The 26,454-nt window shown below is 37.9% G+C and overlaps 1 protein-coding gene across 1 annotated transcript in view; it reads right to left on the bottom strand.

Annotated features, from left to right (window-relative positions):
- Positions 1-20,610, bottom strand: part of SGCZ (sarcoglycan zeta) — a 1,115,594-nt gene extending 1,094,984 nt beyond the window's left edge. Inside the window, exon 1 of the mRNA XM_027529936.1 lies at positions 19,778-20,610. Coding sequence (XP_027385737.1) covers positions 19,778-19,816 — 39 coding nt within the window. The 5' untranslated portion in view covers positions 19,817-20,610. The remainder of the gene's footprint in view (positions 1-19,777) is intronic.
- Between the last annotated feature and the right edge of the window lie 5,844 nt (positions 20,611-26,454).

The following is a 26,454-nucleotide window of genomic DNA, read 5'->3' as shown; positions in this document are numbered from 1 at the left end:
TTAAATAATGACAATGTAGATTACTGAATATGTAAAACACGGTAAGAAATTAGTTTATAAATCTCTAATTGACTGAAGTAGACTGGAGCATCCTGTGGCATTAAACTAGACACATCAGAATTACAATTAAGAAAATCCTTGTTCTTTAAGAGATTAATAGGTGGGTATTTTGCATTTGAATAAAGCTTTCTACTTTATAAAAGTAATTCTATGTAGACTGCCTATACAGTACTTTTCCTGAAAGTCATCTCATTTGGTATCCACAAGAAGAAACTTATTTAAAGTTTCAGTAAAAATCATTATCTGAATATAACACAAACAACTGAAATTTTGCTGAACTGTTTTACTTGCTTCAGGGGAAGTTTAGTCAGATTTGTGGCTAAATACCACATCCATCTATCTAGTGATGCCTATACATGTTTATGGTTGTATTTAGCCACTTAATGATTATTCAGAATGAATAGAGTCAACTGGATGTGAGACTGTCCTGAAGGCTGCCACGGGTCTTTTTCAACACAGAAGTAAATGTAACCTTTCTTGGTCCAAATTACAAAGCTTCATCACCAAGACAAACTGAACCAAACCATTCATTAAAGCAGTCCAATCCCTCCAAACTGATCAGTCCTGTTGAGCTCTGGAATAGAAATAAAGTCACCCATTAAAAGGACTGTATGCACTTTTATAGATGGGAAACTGATTAAACACATTTTTCCAAATATATAAATAAATATGTTGCAGGTCTATGCACAAAGTAAGATGATGATAAGGCAGGAAATGAATATTCATTGGAAGGACTGATACAGAAGCTGAAACTCCAATACTCTGGCCACCTGATGCAAAGAACTGACTCATAGGAAAAGACCCTGATGCTGGGAAAGATTGAAGGCAGGAGGAGAAGGGGACGACAGAGCATGAGATGGTTGGATGGCATCACTGACTCAATGGACATGAGTTTGAGCAAGTTCCAGGAGTTGGTGATGGACAGGGAAGCCTGGCATGCTGCAGTCCATGGGGCCGCAAAGAATTGGACATGACTGAGTGACTGAACTGAACTGAAGGCAGGAAAACCTTAATCCATTTGTGTTCTCAAGAATGCCCTTTTCCATTCATTATGCTTGAATACTGAAAGCACATGCTCCCTCTGGTCTCAGCCTTCCCTCCTCAGTAGTGCGTTTTAAATGCACCCTTGTTCAGGAACAAAATGGAGCTGAGGCTGACCAGCAGTGCCCAGAACATCTCCTTGGCTATCCATTACTAGTAACATCTGCCCAGAGCCAGTAATTCATTCCCTAGGGATAAGATTGACGGAAAAGGCATATCCAGTTTCAAGAAAAAGGAAGTTCTCATGTACTATTGCATTCCAAAATTGTTCTAAAGGAAGCTGACCATATCAAAGACCATGTACAAGTTCTGTATCACTGCATAGAATTCCCAGAACACTGTCAAAAAGACTGCATGGATATCACTACTGCTATCAACTCACTGTTTAAGAAAATATAGAAAATATCTTGTTACTTTAGATTCCTGGAATCGTATCTTCTAAATGTCAAGTATTTTAAAGAAGTAAATGATAAAATATGCTTGTAACAATTGCAGCTATAGTAGAAATAGAGTTACCAACGGAATGTTAGAACTGGAAGAGAACAGAATTTATCTTTTCTTGAACTATTTCCTTTTATACAAGGCTATAAGAACGTTGTTGGAAGATATTTGGCCAGGAGGGAAGATCAAAGGGCAAAGGATTCTACCATCACACTGAAGACAATCTTTTGGGAAGACTGATAGAATCTCTTTTTACCTTTTGGCCGTCATGTCCTGCTTATAAGCTTATGTTACAAAATTGATAGGATCAAAAAGTGACTATCATAACAACTCATATTAACCCCACAAAGTAGGATAAGAATTGAGCTCACTGAACTAACTTCTTGGAAATTTCAGTGTTAGTGTCAGCTTGAACTGGAAGACTGGACTCTGAGTCATGACAGATTACACCAACCTGCTACTGCTGCTGCTAAGTCGCTTCAATCGTGTCCGAATCTGCATGACCCCATAGACGGCAGCCCCCCAGGCTCCCCCGTCCCTGGGATTCTCCAGGCAAGAACACTGGAGTGGGTTGCCATTTCCTTCTCCAATGCGTGAAAGTGAAGCCGCTCAGTCGTGTCCGACTCTTAGCGACCCCATGGACTGCAGCCTACCAGGCTCCTCCAAACATGGGATTTTCCAGGCAAGAGTACTGGAGTGGGGTGCCATTGCCTTCTCCGTACACCAACCTAGGCAGGGCTATAAACAAGTTCCTTGTTCTATCTTGCCCTGAATTCCACACTGAAAAACATGGAGAAAGTATCATCAGCAATGCTTTCTCTCTTTTTTCCCCCAAGTGTGCAGGGATTTATTTTTCCACTTAGCAGTTTTGAAATATCAGCATACACAAATAGACTAGCTTGCCTACTTATACAAATTAGAAATTGAAATTCTCCTGTATAAAGTCTTCAAGCAGAATAAGATGATAGCAATAAGGCTTACAAAACAAAGGCTCTGCATATTGAAGTGCTCTGCATACCAGAACAAATAAAAGTGTCATTTTAATTTTACTTTGGTAAACATACATGCAATAAATTCTATGTAAAATATAGACCATTTATTCTGCAATATGAATGCATTTTAATAAAATTTTGTTTTTCTATTCTATTAGATTTTGTTTTCCCCAATGGGTTGAGAGAGAACTTATTTATGGTATATAATTTTTCTTAAGTTTCTGAGGAAAGCCTTTAGATTTTAAAATATCTCAGGGAAATACGTTGCTGAAAGCATGCATACAAATAGGCAGAATAGCCATTTAATGCAGGCCTGTGTACATTTAAACAAGCTGTGTGCTCTATTATAAATAAATAAAATAGCCAGTATCTGAGACTAGTTGAGCAAAAAAGTAGTTAAACTTGGTGAGATGTGAAATTAGGTTTTAATGCATGCAAAACACATTCCAATGCATATTTTTAGGTGGAGGCTGATTGACTTTTCTCAGTGTTTAAAATTAAAAGCTGCCTTTAGGCAGTTAAGAACCTTTGGAGAGCTTTTGATATTATTAAACTCAAGCACTTACATTTAGTTCTACCATACAGCCATGAAAAGACCAACACTTAAGTCTCATTCGACGCTAGATTTTTACATGGCCAGCTGGCAATATTGTCCCCTGCAGCCTGCTCATCAGCTTCCATCCGGGGTGAAACCGCCATCCTTCACAGGTGAATACACTCATTTTTTTTTTTAACACCTCAATAATGTTTCCCTTGTGCTTGCTCACTCTCATGAATGTCATGTAAATAATAATGAAATAATAATAGAGATATAGATAGATAGCTCAATGCCAGGCATTGATTACTCTACGCACATAACTATCTCATTATATTCTTGCAACCTATACCGAGTAGGTATAATTACGAATCCAGTTTTGCTATTTGTGGGCATCACATTTAATGAAGTTTTTAATAAATAGCTTTGCCAGGTTCATAGAGCTCACAAATGGAGCTGGGAATGAATCTGTGTCTACAGGCTCCAAAGTGGAGCAAAGAGTGCTAAAACTGGCTTCTCAATCTAAATATCCATCGACAGAGGAACAGACAAGGAAGATGCGGTGCATATATACAATAGAATATTACTCATGCATTAAAAAGAATAAATCATGCCATTTGCATCAACATGGATGGACCTAGAGATTGTCTTACTGAGTGAAGTAAGTCAGAGAGAGAGAAACATCATATGATATCCCTTATATGCAGAATCTAAAAAGAAATGATACAAATGAACTCATTTATAAAACAGAAACAGACTCACAGACTTAAAGAACAAACTTATGGTTACCAAGGGGGTAAGTAGGAGATGGGATAGGGAGTTTGAGGTTGGAATGTACACACGTGTATTTAAAGTGGATAATCAACAAGGACCTACCGTATAGCACAGGGAACTCTGCTCAATGTTATGCGGCAGCCTGAATGGGACGGGTGTTTGAGGAAAGAATAGATACGTATATACGTAGGACTCAGCCCTTCGCTGTTCACCTGGAACTGTCACAACACTGTTAATCAGCTATACTTATATATACAAAATAAAAAGTTGAAAAAATAATATTAGGTTGTATTAGTTTTCTTCTTCGATGAGAAGCCTGCAACTCATTTTACTCCATGATTAGGAATTTTCTATGATTAGGAAAACAAAGATCTTCTGTGATATGATCAAGCTCTGCTCAATAATTATGCATTAAGTACTTTTTGTACAAGATACTTGGCTAAGTGGGTGGCTGTCTTCATACTATATGTATTTGTCATTATTTAAACTCATTTCTTTTCAGAGTTTAACATTCCCCGGACTGAACTCTATCAGAGATGGTATGCATGGGTGACTATCATGATACTATTCTCTTTGACTTTCTCTCGTATTTCTCCAAAACAGCTTTGTTTTGATATATTTCACATAAACATGGAAGTGTGCGATTTGGGCAAAATGCAAACTAAAAATCTTGATTTGTCTGTTAAAATACACTACTGAGTCAATATAATCTATAAACTCTGATGCATCTGATGCATTTGTCTGTTAAAATACACTACTGAGTCAATATAATCTATAAACTGATGCATCTGATGCAAAGCTCCTACTGCAGGTTCTCCTTCTATATACAAGCATTTATTTCCTATTATTCATAGATCAAGATTGACTGCCAGATTCAACAGAATGGTCCTTTGGGAAAGGTGTGGTTTTTCTTTCTATGACTGTGAGTGGTCATGGGAACATTCCTCCAGGATGAAGTATGACACATTTATCCCAATAGTTGTATGACAGCAGTGCAAGTGTCTTGGGAGCCTGAGTAGATGACATATTTACCACCATCATTATCCACCTCGTCTAGATAAATACTGAGTGAAACAGGTGCTTCAACTAAGGAGAAATCTGTCCTGGGCACATAGATCATTTCTAGTCACATACTCACTTGTGTCTCATAATGAATTTGGAGGACAAGCAGTAAGATTAATACTAGAAAACAACTTTCATTTAAAGTTAATTAATTTTAAAAATACTTATTAAGCACCTACTATGTGTAATGCCCTTTTCTAAATCTTTGAGATAAAATTTAATGTAAAAATAATTTGACAGCAGTTGTAAAGAGATATAAAATGTAAAATGTATTCATTTTGTTCAATATAACTTTTATGAGTACATAACCTATATATGGTTTTAACAATGCCTTTGAAATATACCTAAGTGTAATATAAACTTATAACTGACAAATATGAATCTTAAAATAATTTCAAGGACAAATAGAAAACATCCACACCTACAAACATTTTTAGCAGTTGAAATAAAAGGAGAAAATCACTTTTCTCAAATAGTCTAAGCTATATACTAAAACCAGAAGTTTTTAAGTTAATGTATGTGGAACTGGGATTTCATGTCATTTTTATAGCTCTCTTTAAATAAACCAATGTTGACAAAAATAAAGTCTTTCTCCAAACTTCTTGTTACGCGGTCCTATTCCATAAAGTGTGAGAACCATAGATAAAGCAGCAAATATGTTGTCTTAATAACAGTTATCTACAGCAATGATGAAGGGGGACTAAAAAGAAAGGGTGTGAAGACATCAAAGTCACGGTGCGTTGCCCAATGGGTCCTGCCTCACCTTCACCTCTAATAGCCCGGGCAATTCTGATTTCAATCAGAGACAAGTCAGGTCCTAAAGTTCCAGTTTCTGGACCATTAAGACTCAACCAGGATATCTCTTTTTAGAAAATTGTGTAAACTGTCATACATTGAAATATTCTTCTTTGCTTCAAGAAGTAGAAGTCCCAAACTTCCTCTGGATTTAAGAAGAAAGGGATATATTAAAACAGGTTATTTGAATTGAAAAGGAGAGAAATCAAAATAACCTAATGTTGTGTATGAGATGGAAGAGGAGTAAAAAGCAAAATTTGATTTCAGTGCAATATCATAGGACTCCAGAAAGAATGGAACTCTTTCTCTTCTCTGTTGCTTTTCATTCTTTTTCAGCAGCAGAGTTCACCACCGTGCACTGAACTTAGTCGACTAGAAGCTTACTTTCCAACCATTTAAAACTCTAGCAACACTTAAAAACAAAACAAAAAAAAGTCTACTTTATCATCAGCTAAAGTAATAAATTTCACCAGGGGCAATACTTTCCCCTAGAACAAAAACTTGAACTGTATCGACATTTTTGGCTTTCACAGTGATTTGGCCATGGGGGTTGGGGGGTGATGGTGTGAGGCTAAATCCTGGCAATGAGTCGAACAGTTGAGCACCACTGGGCCTTGAATCCCAGTCCATTTTACACATTTTTGAACATTTTAAAATAAAAGTTAATAAATTCTTACACAACTAATGAACTGTCCAGGAATACAACATCTATGTACATGGTAAGAGTGCTGTATTTTACTTAGTTCAGAATTTACTGAGCGATGATTACAACTTTAAAGAAAAAAATATCATGAGGAAAAATCACTCATGGAATTTGAGTGGAATAAACATCTTGTCAATTTGAAATTACAGCTTTTGTATTCACTGTATCCTAGCATTTATATTCTGAAATAATGGAACTTCATCAGATTATGCTTTCCTCTCTCATTTCCTTTTATTTCTCCTTTATATTGCAATTAGGGCATGATATTTTCAAAATTATGTGCAAGAAGGTTATACTATCAAAGCATTTGTAAGAGAATTCTAGAGGGGGCTTTGTAAAAATTATTTGCAAGTAAGTTATACTGTATTATCAAAGTATTTTATGAGATAATTTTAAAGCAGGCTTTATAAAAATTATTTTCCATTAAAAGTGAATATTGGATCCAATAGGGTTGAAGTCCAGTTATTTCATCCATATACCCTGGAGGAAGAATTTAATTGGGCCCTCTGGGGTCAGATGTCTCACCATGGCCCTATTAGTAATAGTAAAGTAGTTGGACTCAAGAAATCAGAAGAAGGTTGCCAGAAGTCCATCCTTAATGGCAGAGTAGGCCAAACCAGTGACACAGAAAGACAGAGCATTCTAGATTTTTCCTATACTGTTACAAATCTGGCATAGGAATAATCATAAATGATGTCATAAATTAGGTCAATTTCCCCAACTAACTTTTACCCACTTACAGAATTCAACTTTTCCCTTTCCCATGCCTTCCTCTATGTTACAGTTATGAGTTTTTAATTCTGTTCTCTGATAATGCAGGACCTCTTACCAGATTGCCCTACCCAGGCTCGCTCATTCATTCTTCACTGCTTCATTCATTTAATACAACTTCTAAGTATTTACTATATGATAGGCATCCATTTAGATGCTGGGTCTCCTGCATTTGCAGGAAGATTCTTTCCTGTTTGAGCCACGAGGGAAGCCTGCTCTGGGAATAGAATGATCAAACAAGATCACTACCTTCAAGGAACTTATACTTTATAGCGAAAAAAAAAAAAAGTATATTTTAAACCTTACTTTGGGGACTTCCCTGATGGTCCAGTGGTTAAGACTCCACACTTTGAATTCAGCAGGTGCAGGATTGATCCCTGGTCGAGGAACTAAGACGCCACAGGCTATGCGTGTGTGTAAGTGTGTGTGTGTGTATTGGAAGGCAAGTAAGAAAGTGGTCATAGAGCAACCTCTATATCATGTTGTATCATGCTGAAAAAAATGGATTATAAAATAAACAACAGGGAATCAACAAAGGCTTTTAAGAAGGTGAGGGACCAAAATTATTATCTTATTCTAAAAGGGAAGTCTGGAGTCGTGGAATGAAGATTGCTTGTCAAATAGGCTAAGCAAAGAAGATCAGTTAGAAAGAGTCAAGAACTTGGCTGGTTTCCTAATAAGGTATTAATCTCCCTTTGAAGAACCATGAATAGATCTTGTTTCCTGGACTCTTCCATTCGTACAAGTTACATTGTCTTAGGCAATCCCTTACTAGCCATTGTTATCACCTGCCATCTTCAGTTAGATCTAGGTTCCTCATTCCTACTTTGAAATATGCATATTTGTATTACCTTACTCTTATTAGCCCATAAGTCTCATAGAACTTCTAAGACTTAGCTATGATGACTACACAGCTTTTACTGAAAGACTAAGGCTATAAAGAATAAAATATCTGCAAAGCCATCTAACCAACAGCTGAGATTTACAGATCAATAACCAACCATGTTCATTAACTGTGATGTGCATTTCAGAATACAAACACCTTAGCCTATATTTATTGAGTTTTCTTCATAATTTTTCTATGCTTCTCTGCCTAGTTAAGTGGTTTCCTCTGTTAGCCTTCAGGCTTTGGGCCACCTCTCAGAGATAGAACTGCCAAATTCCCAGAGACATAGAAACATTACTGACTATAAGTTATCTGATCAAAATGTCAAAAATACAGAAAATCCACTAAGGAAATTGTCAAACATAATTCATGGTTCCTGAATAGTGTAATGTGAAGATTTCATCAAGATACACACAAAAAAGACTATAAAATGAGTCACTATTATCTACCAATAATCTGTAGCTCCCTTTTTTCCAACTCAAACATTTTAGTCATAATTGATAATAATTAATCAGTAGCTATGGTCAAGTCTAGCTTCCAGAAACCATCTTTTCTTCATTTTGAGGGCACCTTTATGCATTTCTAGGAACTTCTAAGTCCCTCTCCGTTCTGCTTCAGGCCTAGCCAATGTGCCCCAGTTTCCAATATTTCACAACTTACTCTGAGATGACTTACTAAGAATTAGAAAAGGAAAGTACAAATTCCTTAACGGTGATTCCAGCTAAACCCCTAACCCTCAGGCCACAACTGCAGCATCACATTAGAATTCACTGCAATGTGATCAGCATCACTGCAAGAATAAGAGAATAGTCAACAAAAGTTCAGAAGAGAGAAGATGAGAATTTGATCTAGGGTTTTAACAGAAAGTAAAGAAAGGATAAATGCTGACAATGTGGTTTGATGGACCCGCTGATCAATTAGATGAGTGAGACAGGTCAATGTGATCCAAAGAAGAGGATCCCAGAGCACCAGCGGAGGTACCTAAGTGTACAGTGACACCCTAAACCAACAAAAAAGTTTTGTTAAGCTGACGTGAGTGTAAAACATCCAAGTAAAGATTTCTAGAATAGATTGTTGACAGAGAGGAGGAAATGCAGTTTCCTCTGGGTATGCCTTACAGTGAATCATCCCCTTGTAAGTAAAAACAGACGCTATGAGTAGATTATGGGTTTGAGTAAGCTCCGGGAGTTGGTGATGGACAGGGAGGCCTGGTGTGCTGTAGTCCATGGGGTTGCAAAGAGTCGGACACAACTGAGTGACTGAACTGAACTGAACTGAACTGAATTGATGAGTAGATAAGACTAACTAGAAAGTATGTAAAAATAAAGAATCAAAAAAATATCATGAACAAAGTCCCAGGCAACAGGAACTTTGCAGCTGAAGATGAAAAGTAAAGCGAGAAAAAGAGAGTGAAAGATAAAGCTGATAAGAGTTCATATACTGCATTTCCATTGAAAATATAAAAAAAGACAAATTCTTGCTAAGAATTCGATAATGCAATCTATCAAAGAGCTTTAAGACTTGTATCTACTAACACCACAGTGAATCACAAGTTTTGTAATGTATTAATTTAGACATTGGAACATTTAAATCAAAGAGAGACAGAATTACCAATTAAGTCAAATGTTTGTTTGGGGTAGGAGTATCATGTTTATTTTGTTTACTTGGAGTCATTCTTTTTTTTTCAATTAAGCTTTAAACTGCTGATAACTTTCCCAAGTTTTAGTTGATGTTTCTTCTTGTGATCTTTATTCATTTGTACTCCAATACTATTCATGGTAAAACAAGAAGTGGAGAAAACAAGATTTCAATCTTTAGGATTTTGATTGCGCTGTATCAGCTGGAATACACTTAGCATACAGTCTACAGTTTTGAATGAGCAGAGAGTTTAAGATAAGACGGGTAGTGCATCTCACTAAACATCACAAAAGGAGTCAGAGAAGACAACAATTATACTCTGAGCATGTGTGCAGATAATTTTTATAATTATGTAAGTCTATAATCATTTGAGATAGAATACTATCATGGATAACGTTATGTTTTTAGCACGTTTGAATCATATTTTTCAAAAGTTTCTGAAATTCACTTCAGTGTGTATAAGTATGAAACAGGTATTGAAAAAAATTATTAGTTGCCAATTTTAAACACTTTAAAGTCAGTTATGTTTTTATTTATTACATGCAAAGAGCTCTTCTTGTTTTAGGAAATAAGTGAAATAAATACACACATAAAAACATATCAGTATTTCTAAAAGGAAAGAAGGCTTGTATAGTAAATGGACGCAGACACAAATGAAAGATCTTCACTTGTACTTGTCACATCCCAAAATGTATTTAATTAATCCAGCTGTATATATCACATCCGTAACTACTAAATGCTTAAAATTTCTCCCAAGAATGCTTTAACAATGAGGACCTTTATTATTAAGACACAATACTCTGCGTGGAACTGCTTATCTTTGCATCACAACTAAAGCATGAACTTTAGGAAACTTCATGAGATAAAATATCTAGAAGTCCAACTGCCTCTGCTGCCTAGAGCAACTCAACTGATCAAAACATTGATTCTTGCAAAGTGAGTCTGAAATCAATAAATAGATAAAATGCTGATTCAGATGAGCTCATTTTCTTCCACTTTTATTAGTGTCTCCACACCAGACACAAGTAATAGACATTAGAAATGCAGAGATTTAGAAATGCAGGCAATCATTCTCCACAAAGGCCAAATTTGAGAACAACAACAAATAACAATAATGACTTAAGACAGAATGCCTTGGAACAAATAGAAGTTTTGATAACGTAAGTGCTAAATAGTGGTCTTTTACTTTGGATGTGCCTGGGTTTCATTTCGTGGTAAGCAGGTCCAGAAGTGATACAGCTATTCTGTGCAATGAACATCATGCACACAGCATAACTGGATACCGCAGCATGATAATCCAAACTTTTAAAAATTTGTAGCCTCTGACAAATGGAAGAAAGTACCTGTTTCTTCCTATAAGCTGTTCAGAAGAGATGAGAAATATTAAGGCATGCCCACCAGAATTTTATGAGAATAACTGAGTCTCTGCAAAAGGTCTTAATAATTTATGAGTATTTATACAAAATTATAGTCACTAATTCTTTATGAAAGTATTTAAGCACAGTGAAGAAAAGAAAAAAGTATTATGAGGCCAGGAATTAGGTAAAGACACAGGTATACTTGTTAGAGATGGGCCACAAATTTACCTCTGAGCATTTTAGCAACTAAAGAAGAAAACACAATCAGTTTTATGATGAAAACGATCGCTAAGATGGAATACCAACTGGTTGCTCAGAAGCATAACTAATTCTGGTATTCAGGCTAGATAGTATTTTCCTTTCATGAGTCTCATGTTGAGAAGGAGGTAGAAACCCAGAATATAATTCAGTAAGTCTTAGGTAAGCAATTTCTTACTTGGAATAGTTAATTTCTTCTTCTGATTTAAATTTTAAAAACCCTCGACTACTCTGAGTAGATATAGGCTTGTGGAACTGCAACGATAACAGTATTTTCCCATTCGTGACATTGATTTATTATATCATGTTTCACAAAAACGTTCTTCCTTGTGGCAGCTGAATCGGTTGTTTCTACCCAAGAAAGAACCAAAGGCTCTTTTATCTCAGGTAGATAATGTATATTTTTCTAGCCATTCTAAACAAAGATGAGAGTTTAAAAACCAATGTGAAAAGAAGTTAGATAATGATAACATGTGTCTCCAGCAAAGAAAAATACGGTAGGCTTTTGCCTCTCCTAGATTTAAGGTTGCATTTCTAATTATTTAGGAGTAACCCAGAATGTCCCTGATTTATAGCCATTAACAATTCTGCTGAGAAATGACAAAGCAAGTGTGCCTGTGCAAGGCACTAAGAGTTTAGGCCAACCTGATCCCCATCCCCCCAGAAGCCAAACCTCAAATCAACTTGGTTGTATTCTCTTCATCATGTCATTTAACCAGTCACTCTGGTAAATAATAAAAACTGTATTCTCTAGAAGAGTACCCAAATCTAGTTCTGATGATGAAAGGAAAGAGATTTGAGAAAATGATGGCTCTTAGGCAGAAAATATGTTATCATATAATCATACCTCCTAGTTAGACACTTAAATGTTGAGGCTTGCAAAGGCTTTGAAAAACATTCCTCAAGAAGAGGTGTTATTCAGTAATGACCCCGTTATGAATATAAAAGAAATGTCCTTGCAAAATAATGTTCAGTTATCTGTATATCTTCACTTGTGGTTGCTAATATGTTACATCTCAAAGATTGCCATTGAGGACTTTAGTTTGATTATGGATTAAATTATCTGGTATTTATTTCCAGGTTTTGGGGCTATCATAAAAGCTAAGAACATAATAATTTTAGTGTAAGTACAATAATTCAGATCTATTTTTTTCAATTTCAAGAACGATTCTAAATGTACAAAAGGTGGAATGCCAAAGCCAGGTTGGAGGTTAAATCCAATTTATGGCCCTAACAAAATCAAAATTATTTGCAGTGATTCAAGAGTAATTGAATTCATAGTGATTCAATCACTCAAGTGATTCATAGAACTAGACAAAATATGTAGAGTTTATTTTTAAAGATTGATACAAGGTTATAAAACTGATTCAGTGACCTAAATTCATGATTTAATTATCACTTCCTCTAACATTTTATTCACAAACATCAACCAATAATAATTTGGCCCAAAGTAACTGATTATGAATGAGCATATCAGTAAAAAATTAAAACTGTGAACAATTATTCTGTAGCAAGTGTAAATACTATGACTATAGCTCAAATATTGTCAGTTTTCTTAGAAACAAGAATGTTAGAGGAATTCAGTGAGAAACCTCTATCATCAGAAGTTCCGCAAGTATCCTGGAATTTTTGCCCATAAATAAGAACATAGGTTTTGGATATAAAAAGCACATCTTTGAGTTCTGATTCCTTTATTTATTCACCCGGTGATCATAGGCATTTTCACTAGATTTTTCTGAGTCTCCATTTTGGTACCCTTAAATGAGAATACAATATTCAAAAAACTTACCATGCTGTTCAAATGAGGCTATATTGGGGGAATAAAAAGAGCTATATTATCTTTATGGAAATGATTTCTTTCCGGGGGCGGGGGCACAAAAATGTCATTCTCAAAAAATGTTCTCAGAGCCCTAGACTCTCAGACTTGGAAGATAGAGGTCAGCTGGTCTTGAGGTTTTGACTTCGTGTTCTTCAGTCTTACAGTTCTAGGTAGTGTCTTGGGGTCAAGTGCAGGGGCAAAGAAGAAGTGGGCTGATAGAGCCCTCAACCTCTCTTGCCCCAACTAGAACTGTTCCCCTTTTATGAGTATTAGATAATGTACTTGTTTAGAAGACACTGTTCGAACAAGTTCTTTAGTTGTGGCTAAAAAATGATTACAACAAGACCTAGATATCAAATCCAATTTCCACCCTGCAGTGCCACCATCGCCTGAGAAACCTGAGGCAGAGAAGGGCTGTGATACACCCACGGAGCCACCTATGGGTGATGGCAAAGCCAGGCTTGAAACAAGGTCTTCTAAGTACTGCGTCAACCGGATCTGTGCCCCTCCCACCACACAAATCAAGCTCCTTAAAGGTTGCAAGCTGTTAGATTTGGAGTGAGAGATTTAGTACATTGGGGTGCCTCTGACTTCCAAATGCCACTGAACTTCATCTTTAGTATGCAGTGATTATTTCAATTAATAACTAAGGCTGAAACTTCAGCTCCTGTTCCACTGATGGGCATTGCCATGTTAATTAAAGCTTTTCTGGCTGGATAATGAAAAAAATTTTTTTAAAGGTTTCTGATCTCCACTTGGCATAGAAGACTCTAGACAACCTATTTAATTCCAACAAAGCAGTATAAATGTGCTAAAACCAGATCAGGGCTTACAATATTTTTTAGAATCAATCTCTAAAAATACCATTTAGGAATATCAAGGAAACTCTCGAGATACTTGGGGCAATTTTTAATTTTTAGGATGGAAATCTCTGTAATTCTCTTGGAAGCATGGTAATCCTTAAGTTTGTTCATTCTGTGGTTGGCCTAGAAGTGTCTGGTAAGTTTCATTGAGGATATAAGATTACCTCAGGCTTCTAAACATTTTCCAAGAGAAAGAAGAGCATTAGAATAAAATAAAAACTTATATGTTAGTATGTTAAAATCTGCACTTGTATAAAATGAAGCAGTTCACTTCGTCACATAGAGATTTAGAAGCTAAGAATTTTATCACAAATCTATTTTCTGGATGCAAAGAAATCAAGGTTAACTGTTTCTCAAGCACAATTCTAAAGAATTAAAACTATAAACATATTTTGACACAAAATGTTTATTCATTTATATACTTACCTATTTAAATGTATATACACAAAAGCTTCACAGAGATTTGAACAAAAACACATGGTCATTTTCCTTTTTTCCACATCGTATTTTAGCTGAAATTCCAATACAAGTATGAGAAACACCTTACTAAATATTATATAAAAGGAAAGCCCCAAAAGACATGTTGATTTATTGTCTTACAGCATTAAGCCATCTTGTAAGCTATGATTTTGAGTCCATAAATCTTAAAATATTCTTTTTCACTGGACCTTCAAAATTTGATGTATTTTCATTTGGTAAAGTCTGGAGATCAGCAAAGCTATAATAGCCAGTACAGAGACTAGAGTATACCCTTAGTGATGACAGGGGCCCACTGAAGACTTCTAAAATTATCATTTGCACAACTTCCCTCAAATGTATTTTTCTTAATTCTCTTCCTATTTATATCAAAATTGTTCCCTCATCCCACTTGTGTATGTGTGTGCTCATTTGCTCAGTTTTGCCCAACTCCATGACTCCATGGACTGTAGCCCACTAGGCTCCTCTGTCCATGGGATTCTCCAGGCAAGAATACTCCAGTGGATAGCCATCTCCTTCTCCAGGGGATCTCCCCATCTGAGGGATCAAACTCATGTCTGCTGCATTGCAGGCTGATTCTTCACCATCTGAGCCACCAGGGAAGCCCCTCATACCTCCTAAGCTATATAAAAAGCAATTGTTTCCCTATTGCTACTTAAAGTTTACTTCAACTTCAATAAAACAAGGCTATATTCTGAACACAAAGAAATCAACTTTAACTATTTCTCAATCTTGGTGACTGGTCCCTGCCGTCAAAAGAGAACTGGAACTTGACCTGGATGGTCAGAACTTATAATTCATTTAGATGTGAAAGAGGTCAAATAATTCAGTAGTCACAATCATGTTTTCTTATTTTAAGCCAAGAAATGAATATATAAGGCAGGTTGCTAAAAATATGACACTGGTTGGACAGTACTATTTTTTACTATGGAATGACTAAGAAAAAAATACCACCTACTTACACTTATCACAAAGCCTCCTACACAGAAGCAAGCCGACTTTCCTGGGCTGAGTGTCTTATTGATGAAACAAACAAACAAAACATTTTTAGAATTCTTTTAAGTGCCAACTCTCTTTTTGATTGAAATTGTAGAATAATGTACTATGAGACTTGGTTTAAGATCTCCACAGTGTTCGATCAACTACTTGTTTAAACACTTATGTGTTTTTCGGCTAGATTATCTCACCCAAGCGCTGTACTTTCTTAATGACCTAATTGTATTATTCAGGGAAGCTTGTACCTTGCCTATCTAGGGCAAGTTTCAAGCTCTTGGTAGATGGAATTTTATTTAAATTGAAGAGATAAAATTAAGCAACAGTGACTGGACTACATTTAATTAACTCAAACAAGTACAATTATATTTATTGAAAAACTGTCTTATGCACCTTTAGGATTATTAACTATACAGTTTATAATTTTTGTACATTAAATGATAATTAGGAAAATATTCCAGAAGTATATTGTTTATGTTCTGCAAGTAATGGAAAAATTCGATTTTAACATCTAGCTAATCATCCTGTTAAAGGAACAATTCTGACAAATAAAAGCTGGTATCAAAAGAATACTGCTAAAGTTGTAATGTCCTCCTGATATGTTTTATGTTTTTGATCTCAAAGCAAATTACAGTTATTCACAAATATATGATTAGCATCTGAAAGCCTAATTTCTTGATTGCTAAATTAACAAAAATGAATTAAAGCTCATATTTCAAAAGCTAAGTAAAAGAATTGCCAAAGACATATGGGCTACTTAAACACACTATTTATTAAGCTTGATATCTCACAAACAAACACAGCAAAAAGCAAATGTATAAGTGCCAGCTCTGTAAATTAGTGGCATTCTCTGTTTCAGTGCATAAGATATGTAGCTTAAAAGAGGGCAACCCTAGAGCTAAAATAAAAGCTAAAGTTATTCTGTCAAATATCAGCTACTAAAAGTACTCTGTAACTCAGATATTCCAGGGTAGAGGGTGCTGTCTCTAATATCAATATTCATTAACACCCACATTTCCAAAGCAGTCACCCATATGCTGGGTTGTTTGATGCTGTTTCTTCTTGAAAAACAAACACCACGGCAAAATCCAGGGTAAAGTTATATATTTATTGGAGAAAGAAACAGATAGAGATCAAAAGGAAAAGCAAGACCAGAACACTTTGAGTGAGAATACTCTCCTTTCAACACTGATCTATTTCATCAGGCACTTGGGTGTAGAAGAGAAGATGAAACATGCTTGTCTTCATTAGCAAGTTTTATACACATAACATGTTAGTTTTCCACCTGTAAATCTTTTAATATGCAGATTACACTTAGTTTTATAATAATGACAGCAGTGGCTTAGCACCTAATTTCTGGAGCTTACCTTTAGTTTAGAAACTTGCATAGGACAACACTATTTTACTAAACAGTACTTTAAATATCAATATCCATGCATCCAACATAGCAAAAAATTTTGTTTGCTTTTTAATCTCAAAAATTGAAAACAGTTTGGCACAAAGATGAAGAATTAGCAGAACCTTTCTTCCCTAAGGCCTGGGGTGAGCAGGTTCAACTAATAAGGACACTAATGATCTAAAACTAAGCTAAATGGAATTCTTGCAGTATTATGTACGTTTGTTTGTCCATCAAATCCCAGAGAACGTTTATTATTTCATGTATTTAAAGCATCCCAGAAACTAAAGTACTTACGTGCATCTGTCTTAAAGTAAGCATCTTTGGATCATAGGAAGAAAAGTGAAGAAGCAAATGATGTCAAAAAATAAATATCCGGAGCTTTTTTTTCTCCTCTCTCTCCAGTTACTACATGAGGGGCCCTTCAGCAGGAAGCCACCAGAAAATAACTTCAACTGGAATGGTCTAGAAATCCCAAGCCAATGATTTCCTCTGATAAGAGGTAATCCAGACAAGTGTTTACATACGCAGTTCACCCATCTTTACAAAGTATATATTCCAGAGTGTGTGTTAAAGTCCCCTTGTTCCAGAAGTGTAGCCAAACATGACAACACAAATTTTGTTTCCCAAACAGGAGGATCTCAACGTTTGCTATAAGGCTTGACTACCTTTCCTCTCTTGCCAGTTTTGACTTCCCACTGCACCTTGGCCCTCACGTAATTTTTCAGCACCCTCCACAGATCTTTGTCTCTAACATCCCTTCATCTCTTCCCAGTGGGTCATTGCCAAAACGTTCCCTCACCTTTTGTGGCTTATCCACCCAGTCTAGCACATTCTGGCTGTGAGAAGCCCTGAATAAGTGTGTAGTAGTTTGGAGGTTAAGGTGGGATCTTCTACTGAACTAAACAGAAGTTTTCACTGTGGATTTGCTCTTTTCACTGATTTAAAAAATTTAGTGATGCCAGGATTCAGAGGGAGATAAGCTAGCAGGAAACAAATGGAATATCAGGGAAAGTGATCCCCCCAAAACCATTTTTCCCTTACATTTCCCACAAGAATAAGCTTGTTCCTGTGGCCTCCTTTGCAACTCAAATAAAACCTACCCTTCTCCCAAGAGACTGGGATGCTTCGGAAAAGGCAATAAGATCTTTCAATCACAAAGGCATTGCGTCCTGCCTTAGGTTAACATAGAGATTATAGGAAACCTCTTTTCCAGGCCATGGTCTACGGATGGTGACCTTGGCCATAACACAAACTTATTGTTTCCCAACTCTAACTAGAGCAGCAAATATATCTCCTCCCTATTTAACTTTTCCCCAACAAACTCCATGTCTTAAAGGAAGTGATGTCTTGGCTCCTGTGATCATCCTCCCCCAGGCCCTTCTTCTACAGTGAGAGGCAGGGCCAGCCCTCTCACTGTGCCTCCTTGCTCTCCTATGCATTTAGCATAGGGATCTGGGGTGCACCTCCCAGGAGAACTGGGATCCTGGGTGGGCATGCTGGTGGTCTGTGCTCAGGGCAGAGAGAGCAGGCTGCAGACAGAAACTTTTGCCCTCTACAGGGGATTTCTCCCATCCTTTCCTCCTCCTGGGCAAAATCCGTTTCCCTGATATTTCTGGGGAAACCTCTACTAGTGAAGTTTTCCCAGTTGGTGGGGTGCGTCTAAAAGTCCACACCTGAGCAAAGAGTCCATCTGAACTGAATCTCTAGTATTAGAGACAACTCTCTGATGCAAGAGAAAACGCCTGGGAGGTAAAGAAGAGTGAAAAATAAAAAGAAAGGATGCTCCCAAGCATTGCCCCCTTTCCTGCTGTTTCATTTACCGTGAGCGGGACATTTAAATGATTTTGTGGATTTTTTTTTTTAAGTTGTTTTTCTTTTGGTTTTAACGGGCACTGCAGCGGTGCTCTTTGCTTATTTAAAGCTGTGCCCACAGACAGAGGGGCAAACTGTCAGCCTGAACGCTCCCGCCAGCCAACCCTTCTCAGTGGAAAGAGGGTGCGGCGAGGGGACCCCGCGGAGCGGCGTGGGGCAGAGGGGGTTCCGCGCGGGTCAGGAGAGCCCCTATTCCGAAGGTGGGAAGAGGGCAGAGAACCTCCCTGGGCTTCCCGCCCCTACCTCCGTGCAGCCCAGACCGGCTCCCGCCTCCCCGCCCCCTCCCCACTTCCCCAGAGCGGCTGGCGCGCTGTGGATGCTCCGGGCAGGCACGTTCTCTGCGCGGGTGTCGCCGGGCCAGCGGGGGAACCCCTCTGGTCCCTTCCATTGCGCCGGGTCCCCGCACCGCACACGAGTTCGCGCCCAGGGCAGTGCCGCTGTGGCTGAGACCGTGTCAGCGGTCGTGGGAGAAAAGGGGAGAAAAGGAAGAGCCGGGATGAAAACCAGCCATAGCTGCAGACAGTACCGAGAATCTCTGAGCGGAAATAGGCGGTCCCCGTGGGGGCCGGAGGGGCCAGGCAGCTCGGAGCGGGAAGAGGAGGCAAAGTGGCCGCGCAGCTCGGGCAACTTTGCTGGGTAACCGGGTGGCAAGGGGCAGAGACCGCGCCGCCGTCGCCGCTGCCCCGGCGCGGTGAACGGACACGCGGAGCCGGGTCCGGTACCCAAAGTGATGCTGTAACTGACGAGGGGAGGGAGGACAGGATGGCCGTGGCCGGGAGGAGCAGGCAGGGAGTGGACCCGGCCCGAGAGTGCACGCCGAGCCCCAGAAAGCCGCCCTCCATCCTCGTCCTCGGCCCTGGAAGGGGAGCTCGCGCCCGGGTACACTTCACCCCAAAATGCCCACTCGCCGTCCCATGGGGCCACCAACTATTCTAGCAGCGCGAGAAAGAGGCAGCTGGAAAAAAAAAAGAGACAGGAGAGCAAGAGAGCAGGCGAGCGCCAGCAAGGAAGGAACGGCGCCCGCTCCGAGCATCACGTACCTTGAGCTCCTCAATGTCCAGGTTTGTTGATCTGTCCATGGAGCGAAACTAAAGGAAGTGAAGAGGAACCGGGCAAGTGGGACCAAAAAACAATCTAGTCTCTTAGTTTCCAGCCTAAACTCAGCTTTATCCTCCTCCAAGCCCTGGCAGCATCTCTCAGTCTCATTCTCCGTGATCACGCCGCCTCCACCGGTTAAAAATAATATAAATAAATAAATAATAATTGTAATTCACTTTGTTTGACTTCCTCAAAGATTTAGTGCCAGGTGATCTTTAACCGCGGTGCAACACAGCTCAGTCGAATCAAGCAGGGGGTGGGGGGGAAAATCCACTCTATTTAAGATTATTTCTTCTTCTGCAATAAGCTTAGAAACCAGCGAATTGCTGCATCCCAAGAAAAAAAGCTGCTTCCCTGGACAGCATCATGCGGCAAATCTCAAGCAAATGTGTTCAAACTGAAGAGAAGAGTATATGATAAAAGCCTTCCTCCGCCAGCCTTACTCTGGTAGCTCATTTAGCACACGGAGTCCCAAGCTTCAGCAGTGATCAGTTTCCGTGGCAAGATAACCAAATCCCCCAAGTCCTGCCTAGACTTAAAAAAATGTCTTGCAGCTCTGAGGTATCCTCTCAGTGAAGAGGGGGTAAAGATAATAAAGTCTGAAGGGAACGTTCTCCTTTGAAGGTTATGCTAAAAGAGTTGAGAGGAATAGGAGGTGGCTTCCACAGAGGAGAGAAAAGAGAGAGAGAGGGAGAGGGGGGTTGCGGGGAGAGACAGAGGGAGAGAAAAAATTTTCCTCTTGCTTTGCTGTTTTACTGGCCTTCACCAGCAGGTGACTGACTTCACTTCTCTCTTTCCACAGCCAGCGCTAAGGGGATTTCTCTCATCTGTCAAAAAGCAACATTTCCTCTCCAGACAAATACTGAGCTGCTGGGTCTTAAAGACTGCCCTCTCTGCCTGGAATCCACTAGGTGACAAGCATCTGAATTCCTCTCGCGTGTTGCCTCGTCTTGTTCCCATAGATCTGGGAGAAACATGCGTGAGTGCTTCATACACATGTCTTCACTTTACATCACTGCTGCTTTCAATGTCAGGGATTTTTTTTTTTTTTTTCAACTTAAGACTTTTAGAGAAAGTGACAAATAGAAATGTTGGAGGAAATTTCCTGTGCTGATGCTTAGAAAAAAAGTACATTTTTTTACTTGGAAAAAGTATTTTTTAAATAGACCCTGATGGGTGCATACACTTAGCTTGTAGGGTGTCGAAATGGGGAAAGGTTTCATTTTCTACATTTGAACGTCTTCATGTAAAAGCTTGACTATCTAAAAATATTCTTTATTGAAGTACAGTTGATGTACAATATTATATAAGTTAAAGGTATACAATATATCGATTCATAATTTTTAAAGCTTATATTTCACTTATAGTTATTTTAAACTGTTGACTATATTCCCTGTGTTGTACAATATATCCCTGTAGCTTATACATAATATTTTGTGCCTCTTAATCTCCTACCCCCATATTGTCCCTCTCCCCTTCCTTTTCTCCACTGGAAACCACTGGAACAAATTAATGTGTGTTCTCTATATCTGTGGGGCTTCCCAGGCAGCTTAGTGGTAAAGAATCTGCCTGCCAATGCAAGAGCTGCAGGAGATAGAGGTTCGATCCCTGAGTCAAGAAGATCCCCTGGAGGAGGACACGGCAACCCACTTCAGTACTCTTGCCTGGAAAATTCCATGAACAGAGGAGCCTGGCAGGCTATGGTCCATGGGGCCACAAAGAATCAGACACAACTGAGCAACTGAGCACACTATATTGGTTTCATTATTATTATTATTATTTAATATTTATTTACTTGGCTGCACTGGGTCTTAGTTGCTGCATGTAAGATCTCCTTCCCTGACCAGGGATCGAACCCAGGCCCCCTGCATTGGGAACGTGGAGTCTTCGCCGTTGGACTACCAGGAAAGTCCCAAATCTGTTTCTTTCACGTTACATTCACTAGCTTGTTATTCTTTTTAGATTCCATGTATAAGTGATACCATACAGTATTTGTCTTTCTCTATCTGACTTACTTCACTTATGAAAGCTTGACTTTAAGAGGGATTTAAACAATCCCCCCTTTTATTACGGCACATAAACTGGTGAAGCAAAAATGTTTTCAGATTCAGAAAATAACTGAATGATTACCTCTGTGTGTGCGTGTGTGTAGGATTTAGATGATGTACACTAAATGTGTCCAGTCTTCTGTCTCCGTCCACCCTCTCTTACTTCATCTTTGTCCTCTGCCCTCGCTGTGCTCCGGCCCCACGGTCTACCCAATCCACCTGCCATTTCTTCTGCCTTCAGCTCTTTAACACCAGGTCCTGTCCCTCAGTCAGCACCCCAGCTCTCTCTCCCTCTGCTCTTTGCTTCATGAAACCATCGCCATCTCTTCAGAGAGGGTTCTCCTCAGGTGAGTCCCTCATACATCCCCCTCCTCTGTCATCTCTTTGTGGCAGTTATTTGCTTTTCCAGTATTCTGTGTGTTCATTTGCTATCTGTCTCCTCCAGTAGACTGACTCTAAGTTCTGGAGGGCAAGTGCTATACCTTGTTTATTTTGCCAATATACCCCAAGAAGCTAGCACATGATAAACCCACAAATATGCCTGGAACAGATACATGTGCGTGGGAAGAATCTTTTATAATTGCTTCTGCTGCTGCTGCTGAGTCACTTCAGTTGTGTATGACCCTGTGCAACCCCACAGACGGCAGCCCACCAGGCTCTCCTGTCCCTGGGATTCTCCAGGCAAGAGCACTGGAGTGGGTTGCCATTGCCTTCTCCTGTGTAAAAACCTCCATGATTTCCTCACTCCTCAATACACAAAGACCAGTTCTTCTTCTCCAAGTCTGTAGCTCAGATTTATAATCAAGCATGCAGAATTCTTTAGTTTTCACCTAGTCTATGGCTTAAACTTATCAAAGCTAGCTTTCCTTCAAACTTTGACTTGTGACTATAGCTTTTGAGGGCTAACATCAAGTGGCCAATAGGCCACAATTAGTGGAGCTGAACTGCAGGTTCTCAAAATAAATTTTAAATGTTCACTTGCAGAATTATTTTACATAATACATGATGTAATAGAACAAGACTGCAGGTGGAGAGTAAATGAACTTATGTAAAATGTATAACTCTAAAAAAGAGATCTTTTCTAGAAATTATCAATAATGCAACATGAATAAACATCATTACATATGTTTCTTAAAAGTCAAGTTTTTCCATATAAAGTCATTTTACATTTCCTATAAGCTTATACTGCCTAATTTTTAAAAAAATGAATATAATCAGCAAATTTATTTTGAGCACACTAACAAAGTGATAAATTTCTGAGATAACTTTAACTTGTGCCATTGAGAAAACAGCTAAACACAGATATCTGCAAAAATAAGGATTAATGTTTAAACACTATTCAGAAAGGGGAGACCCCAGAAATTTTCTTAATAAGGCATAAAATTATAGCTAGAAGAAGTGATATTGTACTAAATAATAACAGAGAAGCATGATCGTATTTTTAAAGTTGTATATAGTCATATACATATAATGACCTTAATACATCTTTAGTAACATAAAAAGATATCCAACATTTGATGTTGTCCAGGCTGACATTATATGAGTTACAGAAACTATAAGTGATTTCCAAATCAGTTCCAAATTTGAGCCTAATTAAATGCCTATAAAGCAAGAGACTTCCAAGTCTTTTACTATTTCATGAATTCTCATGCAAATTCATTAAGCTAAATAGTCTTAGAATAAAAAAATGAAATTTTATCACAAAATATGGATTTCTAAAACATATTTATGTAACTTTTCAAGGCAATCAGGACTCAATTCCACTTCAACTGGCATGTAACTAAGGAAGACAATGTGAGAAAATGAAATAACTTTAAATAAATTTGAAATAAGGCAATGTAAAGATGAAAAAGCAAACCAAGGAGAAGAGTATTATCTAGATGTCCTGAAATCATAATATCAAGATGAAGTACAGCTACCCATAGCTGCTCCAAGAGATCATGCTAGCACATGGCAGGGTGCGTGGAAGAAGCAAAAATCAATTTTAGCAGAGATGTATAATCCACATGCGAACTGCAAATAGCAACTACAACCCCCAAGCAGGGGGAAGGCAGTGTAGAAACACCTGCAGGTCATGAAATGTTACATTTCAGGATCACTCATCCATAAACACATTCATCAATGTCACCTTCTACCTTAAGGTATCAAAGGAAATTACACATGCCATTAGGAGCTTCTTTATTTTAACTAATTTACAGAAGAGGGAAACATATTATTTTTTCCAATAGACAGTTAATTTTTATTCATCATACATGGCTTCAAAACCCTTTTACAATTTTCCATTTTGTAGGCCTTTATATTCCCCTCTCCCAACTCTCAAGTCAAATTTTAAAATTGTTATGCTTTATATTTTGATTTTCTTAGTGTACTGTGTAGTAAGATCACGTTTTATTTCAGTTTTTTGTAATTATTAAAGGGTTAAATAATATGTTATGAGGGCTACCTTGGTGGCTCAGAGGTAAAGAATCTGCCTGCCAATGCAAGAGACACAAGAGATGCAGGTTCAATCCCTGGGTGGGGAAGATCCCCTGGAGAAGAAAATGGCAACTCACTCCAGTATTGTTGTCTGGGAAATCCCATGGACAGAGGACCCTGATGGGCTACAATTCATGGGGTCACAAAGAGTAGGACGGGACTTAGGAACTAAACAACAAGGTGTTTTGATTCATTCAATAGAGTAATAACTTATTTATATAGTTGCCCCTAGTCGGTTTCTCAGAGAAGGCAATGGCAGCCCACTCCAGTACTTTTGCCTAGAAAATCCCATTTGACGGAGGAGCCTCGTAGGCTGCAGGCCATGGGGTCGCTAAGAGTCAGACATGACTGAGCGACTTCACTTTCACTTTTCACTTTCCTGCATTGGAGAAGGAAATGGCAACCCACTCCAAGTGTTCTTGCCTGGAGAATCCCAGGGACAGGGAAGCCTGGTGGGCTGCCGTCTATGGGGTTGCACAGAGTCGGACACAACTGAAGCAACTTACCAGCAGCAGCAGTAGGTTTCTAGTGATTACCATTTGTATTCATGTGATCTAGATACTTGTCACAGAAAATGTTTATTTCTCAGAAAATGTTATTCTTCATTCCATGATGTTTTAAAAAATATATATATATTATAAAAATATTCTGAAAATATAAAATATTTGCTTGTTTTTATGTTTATAGAGATAAAAAATGCAACTGCTTATATATAACTAGATGAGGAATAATAAATTCAATGAGCTATTAGCATTTAATATTATTTTGTAGTGGAAAGAATATCCTTTGGCTCTTCCCCAAAATGATTACCTCTATTATAACATAGATGTATATTTTTATTTAAAAAAAAATCAATGTTGAAATTATGTTACAATAATTTCTGCTCAACTTGAACTTAGTTCATGCTCCTACTCTAAATTTTCTTCAAGGAAGAAAAAAAATGGAAAAGAAAAATAGGATTAGCTCAGGCAACATGAGAGTGCAAAGGATAAAAAGAATAAAAGGACACAGACATACCTTTTATGTCCAAAAAGAAGTCAGAATGTAGAATTAAAGCTACTAAAATATTGAATCAGGGAACATATTTATGTTCCTTTTAGATTTAGTGGAGAAATCTATTCCTTTTAGATTTAATGGAGAAAACTACTGGTAGCTGCATATTTTTAGTTAAAATTATATTTAATTATTAGCTACATATGATTTTTAAAGTACTTCAGTTATGAGATCATATGCTTTGGATAGCACAGGTTATGAAAGATAATGCAGAATCTTCTTTGCAGAATTTAGAGATTTGTGATAAAAACAGTTTTAAAAGCATCCCCCAAACCATTATGTACTGTAGCTCAGTGTCATGAATATTGGTAATTATAGCTGGAAGTTTTAAAAACAACCCACATCAAAATGCTAAACTTCATGTGGTATATAAGAAATAGAAACATAACAAATCTACCAAAAAAAAAAGGCCTGATCAAATGTGAATTAAAGGTAACAACAAATGACTACCAGTTAACACTATAATAGTAATAATTAAAACAAAAGAGAAGCATGCCAACACCAGTCAAATATTACATCGCAATTACTGTGTATAAGTGCAAATAGATGAGAAAGAAATGATGTCAAATTCTTCAACATAAAGGTACTGTTGGTCCTCAATGGACTTTCCTAACAGAAATGATTATCAATTTACCTAGAAGCTTTAAAAGGTTAGAGACAGTGAACTCTAAAACATAACCACACACCAAACAAAATGCAACTGAAGAATTTGTTAAATCACAACCATCCCCCTCAGACCAACAATCTTTTACTATTAGAGAAAAAGGAAAGTCTTTGGCTTCATTATTCATAATGACTGTATAAATTGGTTCATTTGATTTCAACACTCAATTTTTTAGCAAAGCTAATCTCTATAAACAGGCTTAATATCAAATAGTCTAAATGAAAGAAAGTGACTTTGCTGAAAATATTTTTTTTATTCCAGCAGAACCCAAGACTGTTATGCCATCCCCCTACACACACAGTGAAAAACCAATATGATGCCTACAATAAAAGCTTTATGAACAGTCAGTCTTTGAATGTGCTCTGCCAGCATCACTCTA

This window comes from Bos indicus x Bos taurus, chromosome 27, assembly GCF_003369695.1.
Source record: "Bos indicus x Bos taurus breed Angus x Brahman F1 hybrid chromosome 27, Bos_hybrid_MaternalHap_v2.0, whole genome shotgun sequence".
Classification (NCBI taxonomy): domain Eukaryota; kingdom Metazoa; phylum Chordata; class Mammalia; order Artiodactyla; family Bovidae; genus Bos; species Bos indicus x Bos taurus.
This window is presented reverse-complemented; position numbering and strand designations above follow the sequence as displayed.